Here is a 26,268-nt window from a genome sequence, read left to right on the forward strand (position 1 = left end):
GGTGGTTGTCAACTGGTGGGTGGTGGTCAACTGGTGGTGGTCTGGTGACAGGGAGGGCTGGGGTTGGTTGTCATGCAAAAAGTCGTATCAGACATCTGCCGTCTGGCGTCTGCCGTATGCCGTCTGCATCATGATGCACAGCCGGAAATCAGAGCCGACAATCAGGGCCGAAACTGCGCAAGTTGTCTGGTATTTGCCAGGTTTTCCCGTGGGTCCCGCGCCAACGAACGAGGCAAGGGAAGGGAGGTTGCTTGCTTGCATCCCATACGAGGCGAGGCTTCTCACCACGTGTCTGACCCTGATTCTGGCTGGTGACATATTGTCGCAGTGACGTGAAGCCTTTCCGAACTCGAATCATCGGTTGCCAGGCTTCCCCTCGTTTTCGGTCGCGGCTTAGTGAAGGCTTGGTGAACACCACCACCACCACCACCACCACCGCGTCTTCTCGCTTTTCGGGCAGTAGTAATAGCCTCTTCCTGACATATGGTGCCATGATGTCCATCACCCATGCACCCTACCCTAAGGTACCTAGGTACCTAGGTACCCAGGAAGGTTGTTGGCATTGATGCATGTGGCAGGCAAGTAAGTGGTTGCCTCCTGCCCTGTGCAACTCTGTTCCACTGCTCGGCGGCTGCGCCCAGGTGGCTCCCGGACCCGCTGAAACTTGCCGTCAAGCGCCGCGAATGGCCCGGCCGACACCAGCAGCAGCAGCCCAAGGCGTGCCATTTTCAAAGTCGACCAGACCGGACCAGTTGATTGACAGACAACTTCGTCGTCGGACCACCCGCTGCCAACCCTCACAACCCGCACAACCCTCACAACCCTCACAACCCTCACAGAAACCTCGCGTTTCCAAGACGGAAATTTTCGATCCAGCACGCCTCTGTGGGGTCTCCTACAGTCCTGCGAGCTTCCTCAGCCTCTTCAACTCCCTCCCTGTCCTCATACTGGTCTACTGTCTACTCTGGTAACCTGCCAGCACCCACCGAAGCTCGCCATTTTTTTTACCACCCCCCCCCCCCCCCCCCCCCCCCCCCCCCCCCCCCCCCCCCCCCCCCCCCCCCCGTTACGCCCAAGCCCACCGTCACCAGTCCGCCATCACGACGAACAAAATCTCCACCGAATCGAAGCGGGGTTGTCCTGGGAGCGGCAAGGAGGCAGGTGCTGCATTCTCTACAGGAAATAAAAGACGACCCAGGTCCTCATGGGAGTGTGTACCATGCTCCCTCTGTGCCATGCGATACTGTCCCGAGCCTATGCTGATTACTGGGCCCCAAAAAGTCCGCTAGCAAGGTACTTTTCAGAGGCAAACTCGTTTCCCGACTATGGGTATGTCTCTTGGACTCTGGTGCCGCATGCTGTCGCTGCTAACTTTTTTTGTTTTAGGAGCAATGATAACGAAATGTCTACGCAGCGGCTGGTGAGACTTGGCGGCGACCGGTGTTGGTACATCAGGTTCAGATGCTGATGCTGACTCCTGACAGAGGCAGATGAACGGTGCTACACCAGGCGGCTTAAACACGCTCACCCACCCCCCGCGCCCCGACGTAGTATCTAGTGATTCCTACTCATTCACCCAGAGTCCTCCAGCAAAGCGGCACAAGCCGAGCGAAACTTCTCCGAGAGACTCCGTGTATAGCTGCTACTGGCCTACTGACCGAAATGAAGCGACCGAGATACCCATCTCCCTGCGAAACGACTCGCAGGAGGATCTGTTCGACTTGAGAAGCAACTCCAGTGCCGGAAAGCCAAAGTCCGTGTGCATGGGCATCGACATGTACCGCAATACCCAGCCCGGATTGGGTTCCAGGAAAAAGCGCGTGAGAAAGAGTCGCCTACCTTCCCGCGCGCAGCAGCTCCCCAACCCTGCACGAAAAGCTGAAGTTATCGACGTTGAGACTGTGGGGCAGTGTCGAATTTCGGTCACGCTGGAAAGTCCAGATGCACTGGCGCATGAGCAGGATCCTCCACCGGCAAAGATTCGTTCCGATATATTCTCCTCGGGCTCCAAACGACCGAGACCAGCCCACTTTGCAAGCTCACCGGGTCCGTTTGTCAAGCGACCCAGAGCTTCGCAACCCATAGAGTCAATAGAGTCGGAAGATGAACTAAGCAAAGATGGAGGTCCGGGGGGGCAAGGCGCAACCTCCATCATCTTGGCTTCCCCAAGACAGCGTTCATCCCGAGGCGACATTCAGCCCACCCAGTTTTTAAAACCGCAGCCCGCTCGGAACAAGGCGTACGGCGATATCCCGCGTATCAATATCAAGAAAGCGGTGTCTGGGAAACATTTCCGTAGCGTGAATGACGAGCGTCATGAAGAGCTTTTTCTCCAACAAGCCAGTACAGGCTCTGGATCTCTGCTCCCACAAAGCACGTCCAAAGACGACAGTTCACTGGATTGGATGAGGATCGATGTAAACAACGTGACCTCGGTTCAACACGCCGGCAGTCGGAGCCTATACGTTCTCTTGAGCAGACCACGGGGCAGCAACTATGGAAGTCAACTGTGGCTTGAATTGTTGGACCACAAGGATGTCTCGAGCCTAGTTTGCGCCTTTCCATCTGACAAGACCAAGGAACTTTTCGAGTAAGTTTTGCAAGGGTTCTTACTCGCAAACGTCAACTAATCTGCGTCATCTAGCGATGATCTCGGTGTCAGATGGACAAAGGCGCTTACGGAAGCAGTCAGCTACATGGGGGCAAACCGAATAAAGCTCTCCTCTCGTTCAAACTCGCCGAATACCAGGCAGGTTCATACGGAAGGTCGGAAAGAAACTCCCCCGGAAGCAGACCAAGATGATCGAAAAGCAGCACCACCTCAACGGCCTAAGCTTGTAGACAAGATGAGAAATTCTTTCGAGACTGCTGCTGAAGTAGCACCGCCAAATCACGGCGGTACAAGGGAGGATACTGGCAGCGCAAAGACTCCGATTACCCGCCGCACACGAAGGTCTTCTCCTGTTTATGTCCTGCGTGAACCAACCCCAGATGGCTGGACCAGGCAAAATCCAGGCTGGAGATCTCGGTGGCACAAATCATTGGTCTTTCCGGCAACTGGCAAAAGCAGAGCTACTGTGGACGATGACGATATTATGCGGCTTGACGAAGGCGAGTTTCTCAACGATAATATAATCAGCTTCTACATACGGTATCTGCAGTTCAAGCTCGAGCTCGAAAAGCCAGAGCTTCTCAACAAGGTCTACTTTTTCAACACGTTCTTTTTCGAGAAGCTGAGGTCGACCAAAGGAAAGATCAACTACGATGGCGTCAAGAGCTGGACTGCCAAGATTGATTTATTCTCGTACGATTATATTGTGGTTCCTGTCAACGAGCATGCGCACTGGTATTTGGCCATTATCTGTAACGCGCCCAATGCCGTAAACGGGGTGCCAGGCCATGACGAGGTAGAAGACGCAGTGTCGCCAGTGAGAATCGCAGCCATTGAGCGAGAAATGTCTGATGTTACCATCGGAGATGACGAGTCGATGCATCAGCAGGGTGACGCGGAAAATACGGCAACCTCCCCGAGTACCTCAAAGTCTTTGGGACATTCATCCCCAGCTTCAAACGAGAAGCCACGGACAGGTCCCGCGATGACCCCGAGGCCATCTACGCGGTCCATTGATCCGAGGACACCCAAAATCGTGACTTTGGACTCCCTGGGGAAACCTCACGGACCTACATGCAAGGCTTTGAAAGACTATCTTATTGCCGAGGCATCCGACAAGAAGGGTGTCACACTGGCGGCCCCTCCCAGTGGCATGATGGCCAAGAAAATCCCCGAGCAGGATAATTATTGCGATTGCGGGGTATATGTTCTGGGCTACATGGAAGAGTTTTTGAAGGATCCAGCTGGCACCGTCCGCAAACTATTGCAAAGAGAGCCGTCGGGTTGGGACATCCGCCCGCCTTGGTTGCGGAACGAGGTTCGCGAACTGTTGTTCAAGTTGCAACAAGAGCAACAAAGCCGCTTGGACAAGGAAGCTGCGGAGAAACGACAGGCATCCGCGAAAAGGGGAGCAGACAAGACACCAACCAAGCCAGAAACATCACCGATTCCTGCAAGAGATTCGGTCACAGGGAAGCCCGCGCCAATCTCACAGCTGGCCGACACCGGTGAGAAGGAGCTTCTCGACAAACACGGCGACAAGCCGAATGCACAGCAACGGGCGACGACAACACCCACAACACCACCACCCAAACCCAGCAGGACGTCAAAGGACGGCTCAGGATCTAGCACCAGCCCGTGCAGGGATGTTTCCCACTCTGACCATTCAGCACCAACTAGCCAGCTGCCTAGCGAGCCTTTCCAGCCGCTGGACGACGATGGCGCTTTACCCAGGGGAGCCAATGCGAAGCACGACGCCCGCAGCGACGATCTCGTAGAAACGTTGCCCAGCTCACCTTCTGAGCATGAGGTGGAGGTGACAAGGAGTATATCCAGACCGATGAAGAAGAATCTGACTGTGGACAAGGCTGCCGATGTGGAAGAGGTAATGGCCATCCCACCCCAGAAAGTGACCAGACACGGGCCTCAGCGGCTTGAACAGTCGTCCACCATGGTTCAAGTGCTGCGATCAAGTCAGAGCCCGCAGCCTAGAAAGACGCAGGCGCGGTATGATGGCATCGAGCGATCCGTGGACCTGACGTGAGGAGTGAGTGGTCGAGCGAGATGTAGGCTCAGCAACCCGGTAGTGATTGGGCCCCGACGGTCAAGACAATCTGCATGCGTTTTGCTGAGCAAATTGGCCAAAGTTTTGCAAGCAGACGCGCCTTTTTGAAGATTGTCACTGCATAGCGTGAGGAGCGGAGTTTGTGCGAGTGCTTTGCCGGTTTTTATTTTTATCTTATTTTATTTTTTTTAATCTTTTTTTCTGACGTAATAGACCATTAGGGGGATCGGTCCTCGTCCACAAGATGAGTTTCGGTTCGAGGCTGTTGACTACATATCAAGGGAGTCGATATCGCATCTGGACTGGCCCGTTTGTATACCTGGGGGTGGAATCGATGTTACGAAAACCCCAAGAAGCGCTGTAGACCTGCATAGCAAGCACGAGTATTTGCATCTCAGAAAGTAAATCAATCACAAGAATACATTATACAGGTTCCCACTTAAACGGGCTATTCAGTCAGTAGTCGCTACATCGCCATGAAACAAACAAAAGAATTCTCCCAACGCCGACAGTCGCGCCCAGGTGAGCACAAGTGAAAGAGCGTACAGGAAAAGAAGACATGAGCGTCAACAGTAACTATCTCTATTGCTTTTTATTTTTTTTTTATTTTTTTTGTTATTCTTGGTCGAATGAAATAAATAATTGCAGGTACCCGTGCGCCGTGGCCATGAAAGTTGGTTGTTTTTGCCTTTGTGGTATGTACTCCTCGTGCTATGAGGCACTCTCTTCCCCTGACTGCGATGGCTCGTTCGTGCCATTGACCAGCTGCGACATCCTGGGCACCTCAAAGACAACGCCGCCGTTGCGGACGCCGCCTTTGCAGACCTTCCATCTCCCAAAGCGGTGCTCCTGCGCGATCGCGGCGACGACACACAGGCCGTCTTGACCCCTGTCCCCGCGCTCAAACACGGCAATGTCGTTGACGATGCCTGGCAGGGGGCGACGCGAGGCAGGTGTGCCGTGAGCGTTGTTGGCGCCGCCCTCGACCGAGTCGTTGTCGTAGTCGTCGGCAAAGTCGCCGAGGACTCCTAGCGGCTCGAGCTTCTTCTTGTCCTCGCTGAGCTTCCAGACGCGGACGTGTCCGTCCCAGCTGCCGCTGAGGATCGTGTCCGAGTAGGGTATCGTCCTGAGGGCGGTGATCCAGCGGGGCGTCGGGGCCGGGACGACTCTCTCCGAGTCTGGGTTGACCTCGGCCGAGGCGGACAGGGGGTCCAGGGCTGGGTCCAAGCCGTGGGCTACGGGGTGGACGTAGACGGGCTTCTTCTTGGCGACGCTCCACAGGGAGATGGCGCCGTTGTCGCTGCCGGTGACGAAGAGGTCGTCGTCGATCATGGCGACGCGGTCCATGCTGCCCTCGTGCAGGAGAGAGCGGGGGTCGACACCCGCGGGCGCGTTTTTCCTGTCGGAGCCGCCGCCACGGAAGACGAGCTGGGATTCCTCGACGACCTTCCACAGGCGGGCCGTTCGGTCACGGGCGCCCACGCTGACGCAGCGCTCCTGGGCAAGAGCGCCGATGTCGACGACGTGGTCCTGGTGGCCAAACAGGGTCTCGACGTACGTGAGCTCATCCAGGCTCCACACCTTGACCGTCCGGTCCCTCGAGGCCGAGTACAGCTGGTTCGTGCCGCGGCGGAAGGCGAGCGCCGTGACGGCGTCTCGGTGGTGCGTGAGCACCTTGATGGGCTGCAGCGTGGCCGCGTCGTACACAATCAGCTTCCTGTCCTCGCCCCCCGTGACGACGAACCTGCCGTCGGGCGACGCCGCGACCGTCAGGATCTGGCCCGTGTGCCGCTTGTAGTTGCCGTCCTTGCCCTTGCTCCGGCTTCCCCTGACCCAGGCCTGCAGCTGCGGCCGCTTGCGCGGCGGGGCATCCGGCCTCGCGGGTTTCCGACGCGTGGTCCGCGGGAACTGGTGCCGAGGGAGCTCCTGCACCTTCCACTTGTGCAGGGCGAGGTCCTTGGTCGCGGTGTAAAAGTACGGAGCGCACGCGGCGACCGAGGTGACGGAGCTTGTGTTTGTGCGGAAGAACGTCTGCGAGGCCCTGCTCAGCGCCAGCTGGGCCGCCAGCTGGCGGTAGACTCGGCCCTTTGCCTCGGCCACGTCTTCCTGCAGCCGTTCGGCGATGAGGTCGCGGTCGATGTCGGCCGCGTCGAACCCGGCCTCGTCGACGTGCTCCTTGACGTTGTCGAGGTAGCGCTCGGCCAGACGAAGCCTCTTCTCGGCCGCAGTCTCGTGCTGGTCGTCGTCCGAGCTCTCGTCGCCCGAGCCCTCGTCGTCTTCGTCGTCGTCGTCGTCGTCGCCGCCGCGTGCGTCCGAGGCCGCGCCGTCCGGGTCGGAGTCATGGTCGTCCGAGTCGCTGCCGGAGATGGACTCGTCCCGCTCCGCGCGTTGTCTCTTGGTGCTGGCGGCACCGGCTCGGGCGGGAGGCTTGCCAAAGCTTGCTTTGGAGCCGGCGATTTTCTTCTTGGGCGGTTCCGGACCAGCAGCCCGCTTCCGCTTCTTCTGAGAGCCGGGGATGGTGAAGAAGGACGACATGTTCGGATCTCTGGCGACCTGCTTCCGTGGCTGTTTTTTTCTTTCTCTTCTTTTTTCTTCTTTTTTTTCGGCCCCGCATGCATCCAAGTCTGGTGAATAGTAGGAGAGAGATCTGCAGTTACCAGCCGTCGTTGAACGAGCCGTCCGCTCTCTAAGGGAAGGGACGAGGAAGACCGAAATCACCACAAAAAAAAAAAAAAAAAAAAAAAAAAAAGTTCGGCGGATGATTGGGGGTTGTGTGTGGGGGGGGGGGGAGGCTGGAGGCCCACTTGTTCGCGGGCCACATGGCGGCTGCCTAGGTACCTATGGTTGGCTGACTTATCACCAGCTACAAGGTACCTACCTACCTCTTGATAGGCTGACACTGTCACGTGAGGGTTTTCACCAGCAGCCGCGCAGCTTCTCTGTGAAAGGCAGCACAACAATTGCTACAAAGCTAAGATGATGACGATGACTATCTAGAGGCTAGGAAGAGCGTCAATGTCCGTCCATGCCTTGGTAAATAATAGTTGGCAGTGTATGAGGCTGCTGCATGGCTTGGAGGGCAGGCTAGCAAACAGCTAGTTAAACAGTGTACAGTAGTAAAGACCATCAAGCCGCTTAAGCAGAGCATTGAACAGCATATGGAACGGCGCAAAGAGAACCAGAGGGGAGAATCGAACAGAGCGTCAAGTAGCGCGTTCAATAGGGTACTGGATAGAGCACTAAATAGAACACTGAATAGAGCACTAGACAAAGCCCTTGTAAACAGCGTATCCTACCACCAGACCTAAATAAATCATGTCCTACAGTATCTCCTGCAATATGTACCTCAGTAGCCTATTCCTACTATTCTATCTCTTTTTCTTCTGCTTCTTCTTCTTCTTCTTCCGGGAGCAAGGCCAGGCCCCGTGGTGGGGGGAGTTTGTTTCTCGACCGAGAAAGCCTACTCGGCTGCGGCTGCCCGGGTCTGAGTACGTATTTGCGTTGCCCACCATGGCAAAAGTCGTTACTGCAGCAATGCCCATGGTATATCTCTTCCTCGGGGTTGCATGGACGCCGTAGAGGGATGAATATGTATCCTGGTGCCAATACTCAGAGACGCCTTGCCGGCCATGCAAGTTGCAACGTAGCCTCATCCGCCTCATCCTAGTGGCACCGACAGCTCGGTGCCGGACGGAAACAGAAATACGGGGGTTCCCGAGCCTGGGCTCCGGAATCTGGACCCGTCCAAAACACCCAGCGTCAGAGAATATCGTAATACTAGCGAAACATTTTACGCTAAAAAACGTAATGTGGCTAGACACTACTAGTAGGTGCGGCTCTGCTAGGCTTCTTGCAGCTTTTCCCCACCACGATGGCAGGACCGACATGGTTGCTTCCATGCTAAATAAGGCCAACTATTACTATTCCCGGCATCGACTATTACTATTCCTGGCATCGACGCCGGTGGTATTGATGGTCGCTGATGCTGGTATTAACAGCCGCGTCAGCTTCGTGCAGCTTGCACTCTGTGAGATGCAGCAGCACAGCAAGTGCTAGAAAGGTATGTAACATGATGGCTATATCTGTCCGGGCCAGGAAGAGCACATGCATCAATATACTGTAGTTATAAATGTCAAAAAGCGATATATGGGGCTGCTGCGCTGCATGACTATGCATATCAGGCCGGCAACAAAGCCGCTTAAATAGAGCATCAAACAAGGATAGTAAAACGAAGAATCCGGGAGAGAATTAAATAGAGCATCGTGTACATAAGGGCAGTAACGTTGTGAAGTAGAGTACTACCTTATTAGACAGAGCAACTACGTAAAGAAAGCACTAGTAAACAGCGTATCCTACTCGCTCATAACCATATCCTACAACTGACATCTCTTGCCATACCTTGCTGAGCCTGCTACAGAGCACAGGTATCAATATTATATCCTATACTTTCTTCTTCTTCTTCTTCGGGAAGTCAAAGGCCAGGTCATCGGTTCCGCTACCCGAACGCAGTAGGTCTCCACCGATTCCACCACGTTGGCCGCCCCGAATTCGTTCTTTGCGGACTTCTACGCACGCATATGTTTACCTCCGGATCGCAGTAGTTTCTGCCAGAATCGCAGCACGGCCCCTGGGCAGTGCCCTCCCAAGGGCGGCATGGACCCGCGAAAGGTACGCACGTAGCCCGGCTCTGTACGCATTGCTGTTGTATGCACCTGATATTAAGACCTTTATCGAAATTGCAGCAGTTGTTGTCCGTATTACAGCGCATGGTTAATTGCGCGCAGCTGCGGCCGCGGCGCAAAGGCTGGCTAGCAGTGACCAGCGTGACTAGCGAGGCCAGCACTACGATGATAGTATACTGCATGTTGACTACTACTTCTTTTGTTTTGTGTGTGTGTGTGTGTGTGTTTCGTCGCAAGGTCGCAAGATAGAGCTACTAGGAGGGAGAAAAGATGGTCCGCGTCTATGTCAGGAAGCAGCGTCTATTTAGCGGTCGCGCTTGTCCGCTTACCTGGTGCGTCTTCTGGGGGGTGTTTTTTTTTTTTTTTTTTTTTTTTTTCTTCTTCTTCTTTCAGGTGCGAGTCGAGGGTTGTTGTAGCTTGACTGGTGTTTTCTTGACTGCTTGGACCGGGAGCCTAGGGGCCTTTTTATAACTGTGTTTTTTTTTTTTTTTTTTTTCCCTTTATGGCGCGGGAGAAGTTGCAACGTAGCCTTCATCCTAGCAGCACCGAGGCAAGCTGGTCCAGACTAAGCCTTGTGCCGGATAGAAACAGAATATGGGGTTTCCGAGTCTTGGCTCCGGAGTCTGGGCTCCGGAGTCTGGGCTCCGGAGGCTGGATCGTCCAAAGCACCCTCCGGCGCCAAAGTATGACCTCGCTCTACTACTGATGAACCAACCATGTACAACTAGAAAGGCGACATGGCCAGACGCTGGGTGCGGCTCTGCTAGGCTTCATTATTCTTATAGCTTTCCAGGTCCCAACCACTATGGCTCAATGCTTGCTGCCAGAAGCTCACTTGCTGCCACTGCCGCTGCCATGGCTGGCCACGAGCAGGGTCGACATGGTTGCGTGAGGTTGTGTTGTCATCACCACTTGTATATGCTCTCTCATCGACGCCGCTAGTCGTCTTGAAGGTCGATGCTGGCGTTAACAGCCGCGCAACTTCGTGCGGCTTGCGCTCTTTCTTCTGCGTCCACCATCTTCTCCATTGGAAAGCGTCATATTTATGTATGGCATGGCAGCTGGCAATATCAATATGCCCCGCCAGGTCAATGTCCCGGCAATGTCCCGGCAATGTCCCGGCAATATCCCAGCAATGTCCCCTAGTCGGCGAAATAGTGCTTCCGATGGCGGGCGGTGGATGCCGGCACAAATTCAACGGGGCTGCTCCTCCCGACGGACGTATGTACACTGTTCCTTGTTGACGCGCGCCGCTACAGCCTACGGCCTTGAGCGGGTCGTGGTCGATGGGGACCTCTCAAGACAACCAAGGCCTGGGAGCTCGTAATAGCGTCGAAGCAGCTACACCCTACGCCTGGTCCTCCAACTTGATCATATCCCCGTGTCCCTTCGAAAGCAGAACAACACACTGTGACAGCTACGGGAGCGTAAAGCGTCACCATGTATGTATATCGTCCTCCTACTTCCCTTCCCACACGCACAAGTCGGGCCCGCTGACGTCTTGCTTGCAGGGAGGTTCTTTTGGGAATTACGGGCAAGGATTTCACCATCATTGCCGCCTCCAAGGCAGCAATGCGTGGTGCTACCATCCTCAAGGCTTCTGACGACAAGACGAGAGCGCTGAACAAGCACACTCTGATGGCTTTCTCCGGAGAGGCGGGTGATACAGGTGCGGTAGAAATCAACAGCCCCCCCCTCGAACAAGGCCTTTTGCCCCCATGGCATGGTGCTGGTAAGCATGCTCGACGCTGAGCCGAAAGCTGAGCCTGTCTTGCAGTGCAATTCGCCGAGTACATTCAAAGAAACGCGCAGCTCTACTCGATGCGAAACGAGACGGAGCTATCGCCGTCGGGCCTGGCTCACTTTGTTCGCGGAGAACTTGCCTCCAGCTTGCGATCGCGCCACCCGTACAATGTCAACCTTTTGATGGGAGGACTGGACCCCATCACCGGGAAGCCGCACCTGTACTGGCTGGATTACTTGGCTTCTCTGGCCGAGGTTCCCTACGCTGCCCATGGCTACGCACAGTACGTTGCATGAATGATTTTGAATGGTTTTGACGCGTTTGCTGGCGTCTCTCAGAGCTGGGCTGGGCGCTGCGCAGCGCAAGCGCTTCTGACTGATGGGTTCAATCTCGCCAACGACGAAAAGTGGTGCTTAATTAATAACGTTGGCTCCGTTGTTTAGATACTACTGCTTGTCTATCCTGGACAAGCACCATCACCCCGACATCACTCTCGGGCAAGGCATAAAGCTGCTGACGTTGTGCACCGACGAGTTGAAGCGGCGGCTACCGATCGATTTCAAGGGCATGGTGGTAAAGGCCATCAAGGCGGACGGAATCGTCGATATAGAGTTTGACGACGACAAGATTGTGAAGAGTGCTTAGACAGTGACTTGGATTCGGATGATGAGACCTGCCTGTATCGATACCATGAATGCGGTTCCTGGAGGCCAGCCATTGTGACTGTGTCTTCCCTTTCAAACATATCACACCGTGCTCTGTCTTTAGCCCTGTCCGTGATGCTTCCGAGCAGAAGTTTTTCAACGGGAGCAAAAAGTCGGACATTGGAAAACTACACAAGCAACTGGCATGACCGTTCAGTTTCCACACGGATCCGAATCATAAGTGCATTTATTCCCTTTGTTCCCTTGAATATTTTTTTTTCCCCCGCCATGGACGTGGTTTGTGCGGAGGACATGATGATGCCCAGAGATCAACAGTCAAGCACCCAGACAAGTCAGGTAGCTGAAACGTCAATGCCAGTTGACACCCACGCCAACGTGCAGACACCCTACCCTGTGACAGTTGCTTCGCATCGTTCTGGGCGACAAACGGGCGGTCAGCGTCAACTGAAACCGTCTGGTAATCCAGCTGCAGCCTCAGATATCAACTGCAGCGGAGGCTGCGCAGCACCCAAGGTGACAGGGCGAACAAGGCAACAAGGCGGCAAGAGCGGTAATACCGCAGTTTTCCTTTCCGATTATTGTCCGCGTTGCAATCGTGCCAGGAAAGCCCGAGATGATGACGTTGCGCCATCACGGGTTGAAGAAGGAAAGTCGACTTTCGGGGAAGACGACGGAGCGGTGCAATGCGCCTTCAGGTAACTCAGAAGTATCGTTCAGGGCTACACTATGCGGGGCCCCCCGCGGAAAGGTAAGCTCGCTTGTACTTGGGCACGACTTATCGGCCCACACGCGTGACTGCGAGGTTGCAACTTGCACCTTTCATCGAAGCTAACCATAGTCGCCACAATTCAGGGAGGACTCCTGGTTGGCTGGCCGGCCACTCTAGGATCCACTTTCATCAGCATGTTGCGTTCACCAGTGCGGCACCCCTATCCACCTGCGCGGGTAACAGGGTAAAAGGGGAAAAATTTTTGATCGCCTCGATTGGGCACTAGCCCAGCTGCTGCTAGCCAAAAGACAGGTGATTTTTCTTCCCTGCCTTCTTCTTTCTCGCCTCCGACACACTTACTCGCCCTCCCTTTCCCCCCTCCCGCAACTCAACCCTCTACAACCAAAAAAAAAAAAAAAACCCCCCATCAACCCTCCTCCCTCCATCCTCTTTCATCTGGGTGAGATTTAGAGACCTTTTCATATTTTCCTTGGTCATTCCTCGGAAGTTTTGTCTTCGAGGGATCGTGCAAGTATCGGCCTCGGTTGCTGATAAGCCTTGAGGAAGAACAAGTCAGGAGCACGCTTCCTTTCTCCCTCTCTTTTCTCTCTAACTATTGCCTGTCCCTTTCGTTTTCTACGCCAGCGGCAGATATCATATTGAATTCACTCTCTCGTTCTTATTGCGAGGGTGATTTCTACACTACACGACGGTGCTTTCGCGTCCTTCTTTGATTCAGAGTTCATTCTCACCGTTACCGACACCTCTTTTTTTTTTTTTTTTTTTTTTTTTTTCTCCCTCCCTCTTGACGAATCGAAAAAACACCTCCGAATCCATCCAATATGGCTGATGAACTTAACATGGGTGGCCTGAGTCTTGCTGATGGACATCAAGGTGGTGCTGGACCGCGCTCTTATATCCCGCCTCACATGCGCAACCGCCAGTCTGGTCCCCCAATCAACGCTCCCGCCCCTAACGGAGCGGCTCCCAATGGCCCCCCCAATGGCCCCCCCAATGGTGCCACTAATGGGCTGAATAACGGTTCTTGGGCTGGGTGAGTGAATCGAATCTTGTGCTCTTTTCGTGCCTCCTGATTATTATTGTTATTATTATTATTATTGTTTTCGTTTTGCTGTGCATGTTGTGTGTGGAAGCTAACACTCGGTATTTTAGTAACAACAACTACGGCGCACGCCAGAGCTGGAACAATGGCCCTGACGGAGGCGCTTCCCAATTTCCGAACAACCGTCGCGGCGGTGGCTGGAACAGCCGTGGAGGCGGCGGCCCTTCTGGAGGTGGTCACGATGGTGGCCATTCTTACACTTCTCGAGGCTCCGGTGATGGGCAGTGGCGTGACGGCAAACACATTCCTGGTCCTGCTAACCCCCGGATCGAACGAGAGCTTTTCGGCACAATTGACGACCCTTCTAAGCAACACACCGGCATCAACTTTGAGAAATACGACGATATTCCTGTAGAGGCGTCAGGACAAGACGTCCCCGAGCCTGTCACACAATTCTCCAGTCCTCCTCTGGACGAGCATCTCTGCCGCAACATTGAGCTCGCTCACTACAAGGTTCCCACTCCGGTCCAGAAATACTCCATTCCCATCGTCTCCAGCGGCCGTGATCTCATGGCTTGTGCCCAGACCGGCTCCGGAAAGACTGGTGGCTTCCTTTTCCCAATTCTCTCGCAGGCCTTCATCAATGGCCCCTCCCCCGTCCCAGCCAACGCTGCTGGTCAGTTTGGGCGTCAGCGCAAAGCCTACCCCACATCCCTGATTCTCGCACCCACTCGGGAGCTTGTGTCTCAGATTTACGAGGAATCTCGCAAGTTTGCCTACCGCTCTTGGGTTCGCCCCTGCGTCGTCTACGGTGGTGCCGACATTAGCTCCCAGCTCCGTCAGATTGAGCGTGGCTGCGACTTGCTCGTAGCCACCCCCGGTCGTCTGGTCGATCTGCTCGAGCGCGGCCGCATCTCCCTCTGCAACATTAAGTATCTTGTTCTGGACGAGGCTGATCGCATGCTCGACATGGGTTTCGAACCCCAAATTCGCCGAATCGTCGAGGGTGAGGATATGCCCATGGTTGCGAACCGTCAAACCCTCATGTTCTCGGCCACTTTTCCCCGCGACATTCAGATGCTGGCCAGGGACTTCCTCAAGGACTACGTCTTCTTGTCCGTCGGTCGGGTCGGCTCTACTTCGGAGAATATTACGCAAAAGGTTGAGTTTGTCGAGGATGTCGACAAGCGATCTGTTCTTCTCGATATCCTCCACACACACGCTGGCGGTCTGACCCTCATTTTTGTCGAGACCAAGCGTATGGCTGACTCTCTCTCCGACTTCTTGATCAACCAAAACTTCCCTGCGACTTCGATTCATGGCGACCGTACCCAGCGTGAGCGTGAGCGGGCGCTCGAGTACTTCCGCAACGGTCGCTGCCCCATCCTGGTTGCCACCGCGGTTGCCGCTCGTGGTCTCGATATTCCCAACGTGACCCATGTCATCAACTATGACTTGCCCACCGACGTTGACGATTACGTTCACCGTATCGGTCGTACCGGTCGTGCCGGAAACACTGGTATTGCCACTGCTTTCTTCAACCGGGGCAACCGCGGGATCGTTCGTGAGCTCATGGAGCTTCTCAAGGAAGCCAACCAGGAGATCCCGCCTTTCTTGGAGGCCATTGCCCGCGAGTCTTCCTTTGGTGGCGGTGGCCGCGGCGGTCGATCCCGCGGCGGAGGCAGTGGTCGTGGCTCCGCGACTCGCGATTTCCGCAAATTTGGCGGCGGCGGCGGCGGTGGTGGTGGTGGCGGCTTCGGCGGCGGCAACAACAGCAACTTCGGCGGTCCTCAGCAGAACTCTGGCTACGGAGGAGGATTCGGTGGTCCTCAGGCTGGCGGCTACGGCGGCGGCTACGGCGGCAACAGTGGCGGCGGCGGCTACGGAAATCCCGGCGGCCCTGGCGCCCAGTCCTGGTGGTAAAGGACGAGATGGCGACCGATGGGTAACCCCGAGTTACTCGCATCGGGCTGTAGCCGCAGAGGCTACCCGTGGTATATGTGTACCTTTTCACATTTACCTTGCGTGATTTGATTGCATTTCCCGCGCACTCTTGCATTCGATAGTGTTTGTCACTTCGAATTTTCCGTGCTTTTTTTCTTCTTTTTCAACTTTAACTCGTTACATCTTTGGCATTGTTTCCTATTTGTTTTGGACGACACGGCGACATCATGACCTGCGAAAGAAGACATACGAGTGCCTATTAGGTTCGCCGGCTTTATGGCAGCAACGGTCACGGGGCATTCATGAAGCATCTGATAGATTGCATTTGTTTTGATTTGATTGCTCTCTTCTCTTGATACCCCTTAGACCGAGACGTGGAGGAACTGAAGGCACAGGCGGAACCGTGGTGGTTTCCAGTGGATCTGGAAGAAAAGAGAAACAGTCAGGTCTCTCACGAGCATCACGATTCTGCATGTTTCTACCGCCCTAACAGAGGCACTGTCTTCTCCTCCCGAGGGGCATTTTGTTTTTTTTTCTTCGCTTTCACCATAGAGGGTCATGTTATCGCCGTGCAGATATAGACAAAAGTGGATTTTCTCGGTTCTCTGGTCAGAATTGCTCACTTGGGGTCTCTTTAGAAGAAGATTGAGAGCAGTTGAAGATGGATGTGGAAGGGAGGGAGAAAAGAGGCTGTTCAATCAGGGCTTTGCTTCTACTCGGCATTCGAAGGGCATGGCGAGGCGGCACTCGACAAGCCGAGGACATGGATGGAGATTTTGGTTGGGCTCGGCACGCATCAGAAGGGTCTCGCTCCTTTGGACAGCCGCAAGCCGCAGGCCGCAAGCAGCAAGCAAGCGTAAGGGGGGCGGCAATGGCACACGAGACGACGATGACGACTGGGGGTTTTCGGAGAATGCCCAGGTCTGGATATGTCTGGCTGTGTGTCTGATTGCTCTGTGCCTCATGAATAGACAGGAAACAACCAGAGCGGACTGAGGAGTCCAAAAATAAAAATGATTTGGCACGCTGCGCGATGGTTTTGGGTATGATGGTGATGCATGCCTACGGTGTCGATGACGAGCGGACGCATGCAGCGTACAGCGCTGCGGCGATAACGTATAGATGAGGTATCTGGTACCTAATGAACATAGGGTATGTACAATGTGTTGCACCAAAAGTGTGACGCCACATAATGTGCGACTTTATTGGGTATTATGTGCTGCGATCCAATGAATGCATGTGGTGTATTACTTACCGTGGGCAACATTGCACGGAGTATATTAGGTACGGGGGCCTGGGTAACCCAAGGTACCTACCTCCTAGGAGGTACCTAACCTACCTAGGTACCTAGGTACCTCTTGCAGCCAGCCCCAGCCTCGTCTGCCGATTCCTTGCCAACGGGTCAAGTCAAACGACGACAAAAAGGCAAAAAAAGAGTTTGGTCGATCGCAAGGCATCATGATGCGAGCCACGTCGACGGGGCTTATACAAAGTCCAGCCAGCCACATGCCCATCATCGGAGGTCTGCTGTGCTGTGCTGTGCTGTGCTGCGAGCAGGCGTCTGGTTGCTTGCCTCTTCTCCCTGCCCCTGTGCCATGCATGGGTGAAGTGATGCCGATTGGATTGATTGATTCCAATATGAAGTTTTGCCACTTCTGCCTAGGTCATTCACGTGAGCTGCTTATTTGCAACCCCCAGCAGGGAGAGGGAGGGAGGCAGGGACGAGACGGCCTGGCTTTGTTGAGGTCGAGTCTTTGGGAAATGGCAAGTGCCGCCCGCGTCTGCTGCCAAAGGACGTCGTTTCGGCACGGGCATCGTTGGTCGTTGACATGTTTTGCCACTCGGCGCTTGCTTCTCTTTTCCTTTTTTTTTTTTCTTTTTCTTTTTATTTCTTTTCTTTTTTTTTTTTTCTTTTCTTCCCCTTCTTCATCCAACCCTTTTGCCTTTGCTTTTTGCCTTTTCTTTTGCCATCGCTTTTTCCCCCCCGGCAACCGCCACCGTCAGAAAGGTGTTAAGGGTTCTATTCCGCCGCTGCCCGACCTGCCTGCCGAGCAAAAACAAGTGCGGCGTCTTTTTTTCTGTTCTTTTCTTTTTTTTTTCTTTTTTTTTTTGGCTTTCCCCATCAGCAAATAAAAATCCCCAGCAGGAAAAGGAAAGGAAAAAAAGCCAAATCAGCGCATCTCCCTGGCCAGCTGCAACTCTGGCCGGGCATATAAGCGGTCCGTGGCGATTCGATTCGGTATGTAGCAGGACATGATGATTTTAAAGTTCCTGGAGCTCCTGCAACTTTCAGCTGCGCTGCAGATCGCTGCTGCATCTGGCAAGGCGCCGGGTGCTTTGTCACCCATGCGCCCAAATTTCTTCCGCAGGTTTCCGCTTCTGCGTGGATCTCGGCCGGTTGACGACGCCAAAATCGGCCGTCGAGTCAACGCCATTAAAAAAGCATGCTTGCCACCCGCCTCGCCGCCGCCGCCGCCGCCGCCGCCGCGGCTCTCGCCCTCGGCCAAGCCGGACCGGCTGCCCACGACGCCGTCCCCCTCGCCACGACGCGGAACTACTGGATGCGGAGGGCCAACCGCGCGCTCGACCAAGTCCGCCACACGCCCTGCCCCTTCAACGCCTTCGGCTCCGTCATCGTGAACCACTCGGCCCCGGGGCTCGGCCACCTGATTTGCATGGGGGCGAACGACATCGCCTCCGGGGACCCAACCCTTCACGGTACGGGTACCACTTTGTCTCCCTCTCCGGGCGCCCCCCCTCCCCCATCCCCCATCCCCGTGCACCCGCCGCGGCAAAAAGCCAAGAAAAGAAAAATGCTAATCCGTCCAGCAGGTGAAATCGCCGCCATCAACAACTGCAGCGCCCTTCTGACCGACCCCCGCGGCCCGTACAAGCTGACGGGCGCCGAGGCGCAGAGGGCCTGGGCGGACCTGACGCTGTACACCAACGCCGAGCCGTGCCCCATGTGCGCGTCGGCCATCCGCTGGGCCGGCTTCAAGGAGCTGGTCTACGGCACCTCCACCAAGACGCTGGCCCGGCTGGGGTGGTCGTCCATCACCCTGTCTGCTGAGGAGCTGTTTAGCTACGCGCGCGGCTTGCGCCCCCAGACGGCCCTGCTGGGCGGCGTGCTGGACGGCGAGACGGACCGCTACTTTGCCTGGCAGTTTGACGGCGCTGCTGCGTGTCCGCGCGGCTGCGCGAGGGTGGACAAGACGTGTGTCAAGAGGGAGCTTGGGGAGCGCGAAACGGATGCCGTGGACGAGAATGCCATGGACGGGAATGCCATGGACGAGAAGGTCATGGACGAGATGCGTGGGTTGGACATGCCGACAGAGAGGTCATGGTGACGGCTGGCCGACGATGCAGCCTGGCCTGGTACTTGGGCACCTGTTGGTGACCTGCTGCCATCAACACACCACGGCGTGACGTCCCGGCAAAACCTGTCAGCTATAAGCTGGGCAATGTCAAGCCATCCAAAACTGCACAAGTCACGTCAGTCCAAGTCACCAGTCACCAGTCACCAGTCACCAGTCACCAGTCACCAGTCCAAAGTCCAACGTGCTGCCGCCATCTGACGGCAGATAAACAAGAGCCACCAACCTTTCTTCAACTTCAGTTGCTCCGTGCTTCTATTCTACTACGCCTTCCTCGATCGACGGGTAATAATTGGGGGCAAAAAAAAACCCCCTTGTTTCTCCCATAACCCACATCCGGGGTCCCCTGACACCCCCACACACCCCGCGGTTTCACAAAGGGCAAAGCGAGGGCCTCGTCACCTTGGCCGACTTGGCCGAAGCTGCAGTCGGCCCAGAAGAGAAGGGGCAGCCAGCCACACCGACGCAACCCAGCCTCGGCGACTCCCACCTGCTTGGTTGCAGCGCGGCGACTCCCACCTGCTTGGTTGCAGCGCGGCGACGACCCGGCGGACCTGGGAAGAAAAAGAGCAAGAAATCTCGTGCTGCCCAGACGGGGAGACCCCCCCCCCTGGGGCTTTGGTGGCAGCCCGTTTGGAGTAGAGGAGGCCACGCCCAGCTGGTACTCCCCGAGTTGGCGGGCGCGGCTGGACGTTGCCCGACCTTGGTGCGTGCATGACGCGCGAAACAGCTCTTCTACCGCCGTGGGCGAACCCCAGCGGAAGTGACGTCGGCGGCCGGCTGCTCTCCGTACGACGCTCTCGGCGCTCTCTGGGGACAGCCCTCATGGACAGCCAGCCACAGCGTTCAAGACATGCCAGGGGGACGCGGCTCTTGATTGACCAACGCCGTTGTGTACGCCTTGAAGCCTGTACGCTGCGTACGCTGCGGGTCGCGGCACGGAGAATAGCTCGCCACATGCAGCTGCAGCTAGTCAGTTCGTGCAGACGTTCGCCGTACCTACTACCGAGTACGGAGTAGACGATGCTTGCGCCTGTCTCTCAAATATTGGGAGCTGAGGGGATATCAGGTGCCGGTGGGAGCGGTGGCAGATGCAGACAAACCCGAGCTGCATCGCCAAAAAGAGCCGTCATCACAGTATTGATCGTCGGACGCGGCGAGGGTTACCAACGACAAAGAAGAAGAAAGGGAGTCGAGAGGAAGAGACCCGACACCCATATAAAGGGGTTACGAGAAGGCCAGACAATCGCCAAGGAAACCTCATCCTCCCATCCTCCCATCTCATCTCCCCCACACCCGCCGCTGGCAAAGTAACAAAGTTCCCCAAACCACCAGTCACGCTTATCCTGTCGCGCCATGAAGAACCTTCAGCTCTCCCTGCTCTTCCTGCTCTTCCGAGCCTCGCCCTTCGAGGCCAAGAATTACAAGAAGAACATCCCCACCTTCGAGGTCGGCCCTGGCGCCAAGATTGTCGGCAACCGCATCGAGTACGACGACCCGGACTGCGACCCGGGGCTCGAGTGCAAAACCACCAAGATGTGTGCTGCCGCCGGCACGTCGCCCACCCTGTCCGACGACAAAAAGTACTTTGCCTGCTGCGCCGCGGGCCAGCGGCTTCTCGGCAGCCCCGAAACGGCCTTTGACTGCTGCGCGGCCGGCCACGACCTGGTGGGCAGCCCTGAGCACGGATGGCACTGCTGCCCGACCGGCTTCGAGTGGGACGGCAACCTCTGCAAGCAGGTCTGCAAGAACGGCAAGGTCCTCGTCGACGGAAAGTGCGTCTGCCCAGCGGGACAGGAGGAGGGCCCTGATGGCCACTGCAAAGACAAGCCCAAGCCTCCGGTTTGCTGCTCTGGCTTGGAGACTGGTAAGTCCGATGGGATGGATGATGGGGCGGCACGAGATGATGATGATGATGATGATGATGATGATCCCCAGCCAGAGCTGACGGAGAAACCCCCCCCCCCCCCCCCCCCCCTTTTCTTTTTCACCATTGTAGGAAAATGCTACATCTTCAAGGCCGAAAACGGAAACAGGCTCGGGCTCCGCAATGACAACGTCTATTACGCCGCCCCTGACAGCATGATTCAGCGATACGGCAAGTTCCAGATCTGCGCGGACGAGAAATGCACCCCCGGAAGCCCCGTCAACCCATCCACCCAGGTCTACATCCGGGACACGTACGGCGATCTCGCCACCGGCGCCAACAAGGGCCAGTGGCTCAACGGTGCCCAGAACGGAGCTCACATCGGCCGAACCCCCAACTTCTCCCTCGCCGGCAAGTTTTCCATCAGCAAGTGGCCGTGCGGCAAGTACTGCCTCGGCGGCTTCACCCAGGGCGTCGGTCCAGCCTGTCCCGCCGACATTCCCGCCATGACCTTCTACTCGCTGGATCCCCAGATGTGCGTTGCCTTTGACTTTACCGAGGTGCCGTGCGACATCAAGAATGATGCAAACAGCTGCATTTGGAAGAATGGGGACCAGTGCTGTAACAAGGTGGACTGCGCCAAGAAGGACAAAGGTGAATAAAAATGCATCAAGAAAAGCAGAAAGAAGACGAAAATCCACCAGAAAGTAATTCCAGACTCTGGAATTCCCCCCGCAGATTTCGTCGAGAATGGACAGGGATTTGTCGAGCAGTGTCGTTTTTTTTCCTTTTTTTTTTTTTTTTTCTTCAGTTTGCAAGAGCCGAGAATGTACCTTTCTTTGCGTTTCGTTTGATGCTCTTTTGAGACCGTCTGCGTTTTTTTTTCTTGTCTTGTCTTGTCTTGTCTTGTCTTGAGAGTCCAAGAGGGATGAGCCAGCTAATTCGTACTGTATTCTCTCTCCCCCCCTTTCACCCGCTGCCATTAAACTAGACTCTGCGGATATTGCCGCCGTGAACCTGCCGTATGGCTGGAAATTCGTGCTTGTGGCCTTGAACCTGGCACTCGTCGCCATTACGGCTAGATCAATACGAGGAGGCCGCGTAGGCCACGTCGTGCCGCGGCAAGACGACCTCGGCCGCTGGAGTAAGAAGGCCAAGGAGTTTGTGTTTTGGGATTCGCTGTTTCCGCAAACAGTGGCGGAGTAGATGTCCAGACGGCGTACTTCCTGCTGCTCAACGGGGGCACCTATTTTGACAGCCGTGGCCATAAAAAGAGACGAAAAGGGTGGGTTGGCGTTGGAATAGGGGGGGATAGGGGGGGGGGAGGGGAAAGGGAGAGACAGAGAGAACGAGAGAGAGAAAGAGTGAGAAAGAGAGAGAGAGAGAATTGGGTGAGCACAGCCAAATAAACATGTGGCATCAAACGCTTGCACGCCAACATGAAGCACATCATCTTGAAATACAAAAATCACACAATGCCTCGTCACATGATTCATCGTCTCATCATCTTCTTTCCCTTCACCCTCAAAGAGGCAGGCAGGTCGTCAGGCATCTCGCCCCTTCCCGAGATCGAATCCGTGTGATGCGTCCAAGTGGAAAGAGGCCCGGCCCCGCAAGCATGATGGTAGCAATAACGGGCCTACTTCCCGTCTCATGCCTCCCTCGACAGAGATTCGTCGAGAGCGTCATTCCGCACAGCATTCGGGTCAATAAAGGCCTGGGGGAAAATGCCCCATTCGCCTTTGGAGTTGGTTCCGCACCAGCACCAATGGTCAGGATGCTCCCCTACATCGATACGTCAGCACCATGGGATGCAGATTCGTTTGGTTTCAGTGGCCCCTCGGGCCTCGGAACTTCTTACATGCAATATTTTTGATCGTCTCGCCCTTGTTGAACCTCAGCCAAGGCGTCTCCTTTCCATGCTTCGAGGCAAATTTCCACTTGGCCTTGCCGCTCACCAGGGTATCGATGCCCCTATGGCTTAGGAGCTTGCTCCCCGGGGCAATGAGCATCACAATATCCGAAGGGGCCGACGCAAACACCCCGTCGTGCCATGCGAATATCCTCTTCCCCCTGAACTGTGGAGGCCACTTTATACCGGTAAGCCTTGCCCCCACCGCAAGTTGCAATTCTTCGGGCCGATCTCGGTCGACAATGTTCCTTTGCAAGTCAGCCTTGCGCACTTCCTTTGTAGCGATACCAGTCGGGCGACCGTCGACTTCGGTGCGTTCTTCATGGATAGGATGCCTCCTGGGTGGAAAGTTGAGCTGGAGATCGTAATTGTTGCGGAGATGGGAGGGGACGTCGGCGCCGTATACGATGGACACGCCGGGAACAAGCGGCAAGGGTCGAGGATGGCGAGACAGGTGGGCGAAGAGGTCGTCTGCGGAGAAGAAGACGGTAGCGTCGCTTTCTTCAAAAGTGTAGCCGTTTTGGACACAGAACAGACAGCCGTATATTGCGTCTGTGGCCTTTGCCACGGAAAGATGGGATTTTTGTAGAAAGCGGATGCGGTAGTGCATGTCTCGCTTTACTAGACTACCGCTTCCTGTTGTCATTAATTTCAAATTGTTAGTTTTTCTTGGCCCTTTTTTTTTTCCCATTCCGGCCTCGTTTCCCGTTACTTTGGGCATGGGGGGGGGGAAGCTCCCCAAACATGTAGAGAAGTTTGTCAAGGTGCCTCACCTTTATTAGACAAATCCATCTCAATTTGATCGTAATCAAGCTCCATGGCACATCCGGTGCATTTCGCGACGACGCGAGACAGGGTCCGATGAACAGGCTTCTGCTTCTGCTTCACCCCATTATTTCCCTTGAGTATCTCCTGAGCCCCGGCGCAGAAGCCTTTGTAGCGATAAAATGAACTGAATTGATCGATGGTACATTGTTTGGATAGAGATCCAGTCGACGGAGCGGTAGCATGGCCAAAAGTGGCTCTCCTTTGCGTTCTGTTGGCCAAGGCACAATCTTCGGATACACGATGAGCCACAGATGCTTTGGGAAGCTCAAGACCTGCGCCTGGGATATGATAGTGCGCATGCCGCCAAGACATTGGCTCCTCGACGAGCCGCGAAGGACTAGTCGAAGAGGCAGATTCGTCATTTTGGCGAACGGGTGCTACGGATTGGTTGCTGGAGGATAGCGATGATTGGAGGCTGCTGTATGATTGATGTCTCAGGTTGGCGTTGACGTAGTCGAGGCTGGGGGACTGGATGGAGTACATTGTCTTGTTTTGCGCATGGACTGGTATTCGATGAAGGTGAGAAGCGGCAGGACGAGACTGAAAGTGCAAACATGTGATGGGGTTGTCAACCGCAAGAGCGGCGTCGAGGTCAGGCTTGTCAGGTTCGAACCTGCCCTCTGGTGGTGTGGAAACTGGCCACGAGTAGGCAGATGCGGATAAAGAGGATCGGTGCATGGATGAGGATGGTGTGGATTCGGGGAGAATATGGAATGGCTCTTCTTTGTCCGGGATTTTGGCTAAAAGCTCAATGTTCATCCTGACGAGAATGTTGTACAATTTGGGTGCGAGGCTGCGACACAGCTGCTGAAGCTCGTCGTATTTGTCTTGGTTGAAGTTTTGGGTGCCGAGGTAGTCGTCAAAGCCCCAAAGCAGATGGGTGAGTTGCAGGTGAAAGTCGCTCACGTCTTCTAAGCAAAGTTGAAATGCCGGAGTTTAGTCTTTCTTTTTTTTTTCTTCTTTTTTTGTTCTTTTTTTTTTTTCCTCTTCTTCTTCCTCCTCGTTTTTTCTTCTCCCATGCTTTACTTTTTGTTGGGTGGCATCGTCCTTGTGAAGAAACGGGGGATCCTTGCAAAGCTCACCGTGATTCTTTATGCGATTCACAAATGCAGGACCATGTTGGCTGAGGATCTTGTTGAGCAGCGGTTGGAGACGGTTAAGGGCACGCTGACCCTCTCTGGCGAGGCTTTCGGCCGTCTTCCGCATCGGAGACGCTTCATCCGGGGCGTTACAAGCAGCCTCTTTGGCTTTGTGGACAATGTCATGGAAAGGCGTGAGGATGAACTCTGCCACCTCGACGGCGTCTCGTTCGGCGGCGACGTTGGACATGGGATGGTGCGCGGGATGTGATTGGCATGGAGCTTGGCCCAGGACCAGTATGAATAATCGCGCGCTCGGCAAACCGCAATGCAAAGGCAGCAGGTAGCGTAGACGACGGTTAAGAGAAAAAATAGAAGAAAAAAAAACGGCGTCCCTGATTAAAGGGGACTGATCTTGACAGAGGGGAAGGGAAGCTTGACAAAAGGGAAATCTTGACAAAAGGGAACCTTGACAAAAGAGCACTGGGTAATGTAGCAAACTTGGGTAATGCCAAAGCCATCAACAAAGAAACGGCCACGGCGCATTTCCAAGGGTCCGGGACTTCCGGCCCAAGGAAGGGAAAGGGCATCCCACGTTGCAGTATGGACAGAGCAGCAGCGAGCCTGCCTCGCTTCACAGTTCTTGCCGTCGAAGCATGATTTGCTGACGTCGTCGGGGAGGGAAAGAGAAAAAACGAGAAGGGAAAAAATAAAATAAATAAAATAAAATAATAAATAAAAATAAAAAGGAAAAGAAAAGGCCCCGAGGCCGGACATGGAAAACTTGTTGCTGCAGCGAGGGCAACGTTGCTTGCTTCCTTGCTCATACCAGACATACATAATCCGATCTGGAGCTTCTCTTGCCCTCTCCGGCGTTCTTCGCAATGTGGCCTGCCTAGTTGTCGGGTTGCAGCAAATACGAGATTTTTCTTTTTTTCTCCTCCCTTTTTTTTTGGGGGGGGGCGGGGGAGGGGGGAGGGGGAGGGGGGAAGGAAAGGGATGTGCTCTGACGTTGTGGCCAAGTCGATAAGAGCGTTGCGTTTGCTTTTCTCGACCCAGGCCACCATCATCCATCATCCATCCTCCATGGTCATCCATCCAACCATCACGGTGTGTTTGGTCGAGGGGCGCAGGCGTGGTGGGCACGGGCACAGGCACGGGCACGGGCACGGGCACGGGCGTTGGGGTGGTGATGGTGATGATGGTGGTGGTGGTGGTGGTGGCAAGCAGTGAGAGTTGGAGGAGTGGACCAGACTCTGGTGGCCTCTTGCAGCAGGAGTGGGCTGATAAGAGCAGGACGACATGGACAAGACTGCATCCGCCCGGTGGATGCAGTCAATGTCTTACACTGCAAGACATCCAAGCGGTTGCCGCCACCGCGGTGATTCTGTCAGCCGCGCAGCGGAGGCGGGAAGACCACAGACCACAGAGGAGTCGGAGGATTCAACAGGATTCAATGTCTTGTTCCATTGTCTTGTCACTGCATCACTGCATCCAGGAACTCTACTCCGTACTAGGTGCTAGGTACCTAAGGTAGGTAGGTAGGAGGTAGGTTAGGTTAGGCAAGGTAGGTACTTACCTAAGGTAGGTAGGTACATACATAGTATTCGACAAGCCACTACGGGCTATAGAGTAGGGGACTGGACCCTCCCAGCTGCCGATTGGTCCAGCATCCTCCCCTGGACGGGCCGTTTGCAGGGCGCTGACATCTGCGATAAGCAGCCA

General features: G+C 55.1%; 8 protein-coding genes across 8 annotated transcripts; 5 read left to right on the forward strand and 3 right to left on the reverse strand.

Annotated features, from left to right (window-relative positions):
- Positions 1-1,219: 1,219 nt before the first annotated feature.
- On the forward strand, positions 1,220-4,655 carry UV8b_04949 (uncharacterized protein; the record flags this gene model as incomplete). Its single annotated transcript, XM_043142447.1, has 4 exons — positions 1,220-1,329; positions 1,387-1,420; positions 1,485-2,590; positions 2,645-4,655. The coding sequence occupies 4 exons, from the start codon at positions 1,220-1,222 to the stop codon at positions 4,653-4,655; spliced, it is 3,261 nt and encodes a 1,086-aa protein (XP_042998381.1).
- Positions 4,656-5,387: 732 nt separating this feature from the next.
- On the reverse strand, positions 5,388-7,211 carry UV8b_04950 (uncharacterized protein; the record flags this gene model as incomplete). The annotated part of the gene is made up of 1 exon (XM_043142448.1): positions 5,388-7,211. One exon carries the CDS (start codon positions 7,209-7,211, stop codon positions 5,388-5,390), a length of 1,824 nt encoding a protein of 607 aa, XP_042998382.1.
- A 3,433-nt stretch (positions 7,212-10,644) lies between these two features.
- UV8b_04951 (uncharacterized protein) lies at positions 10,645-11,747 on the forward strand (the record flags this gene model as incomplete). The annotated part of the gene is made up of 5 exons (XM_043142449.1): positions 10,645-10,739; positions 10,792-10,800; positions 10,870-11,027; positions 11,136-11,385; positions 11,546-11,747. 5 exons carry the CDS (start codon positions 10,645-10,647, stop codon positions 11,745-11,747), a joined length of 714 nt encoding a protein of 237 aa, XP_042998383.1.
- Positions 11,748-13,318: 1,571 nt separating this feature from the next.
- On the forward strand, positions 13,319-15,462 carry UV8b_04952 (uncharacterized protein; the record flags this gene model as incomplete). Its single annotated transcript, XM_043142450.1, has 2 exons — positions 13,319-13,530; positions 13,650-15,462. The coding sequence occupies 2 exons, from the start codon at positions 13,319-13,321 to the stop codon at positions 15,460-15,462; spliced, it is 2,025 nt and encodes a 674-aa protein (XP_042998384.1).
- A 383-nt stretch (positions 15,463-15,845) lies between these two features.
- Positions 15,846-16,750, reverse strand: UV8b_04953 (uncharacterized protein; the record flags this gene model as incomplete). Its single annotated transcript, XM_043142451.1, has 3 exons — positions 15,846-15,985; positions 16,107-16,545; positions 16,739-16,750. The coding sequence occupies 3 exons, from the start codon at positions 16,748-16,750 to the stop codon at positions 15,846-15,848; spliced, it is 591 nt and encodes a 196-aa protein (XP_042998385.1).
- A 1,177-nt stretch (positions 16,751-17,927) lies between these two features.
- UV8b_04954 (uncharacterized protein) lies at positions 17,928-18,830 on the forward strand (the record flags this gene model as incomplete). Its single annotated transcript, XM_043142452.1, has 2 exons — positions 17,928-18,201; positions 18,316-18,830. The coding sequence occupies 2 exons, from the start codon at positions 17,928-17,930 to the stop codon at positions 18,828-18,830; spliced, it is 789 nt and encodes a 262-aa protein (XP_042998386.1).
- A 1,383-nt stretch (positions 18,831-20,213) lies between these two features.
- UV8b_04955 (uncharacterized protein) lies at positions 20,214-21,930 on the forward strand (the record flags this gene model as incomplete). Its single annotated transcript, XM_043142453.1, has 3 exons — positions 20,214-20,724; positions 20,857-21,378; positions 21,716-21,930. 3 exons carry the CDS (start codon positions 20,214-20,216, stop codon positions 21,928-21,930), a joined length of 1,248 nt encoding a protein of 415 aa, XP_042998387.1.
- A 445-nt stretch (positions 21,931-22,375) lies between these two features.
- On the reverse strand, positions 22,376-24,793 carry UV8b_04956 (uncharacterized protein; the record flags this gene model as incomplete). Its single annotated transcript, XM_043142454.1, has 4 exons — positions 22,376-22,509; positions 22,586-23,272; positions 23,410-24,375; positions 24,547-24,793. 4 exons carry the CDS (start codon positions 24,791-24,793, stop codon positions 22,376-22,378), a joined length of 2,034 nt encoding a protein of 677 aa, XP_042998388.1.
- Between the last annotated feature and the right edge of the window lie 1,475 nt (positions 24,794-26,268).

This window comes from Ustilaginoidea virens, chromosome 4, assembly GCF_000687475.1.
Source record: "Ustilaginoidea virens chromosome 4, complete sequence".
Lineage (NCBI taxonomy): Eukaryota > Fungi > Ascomycota > Sordariomycetes > Hypocreales > Clavicipitaceae > Ustilaginoidea > Ustilaginoidea virens.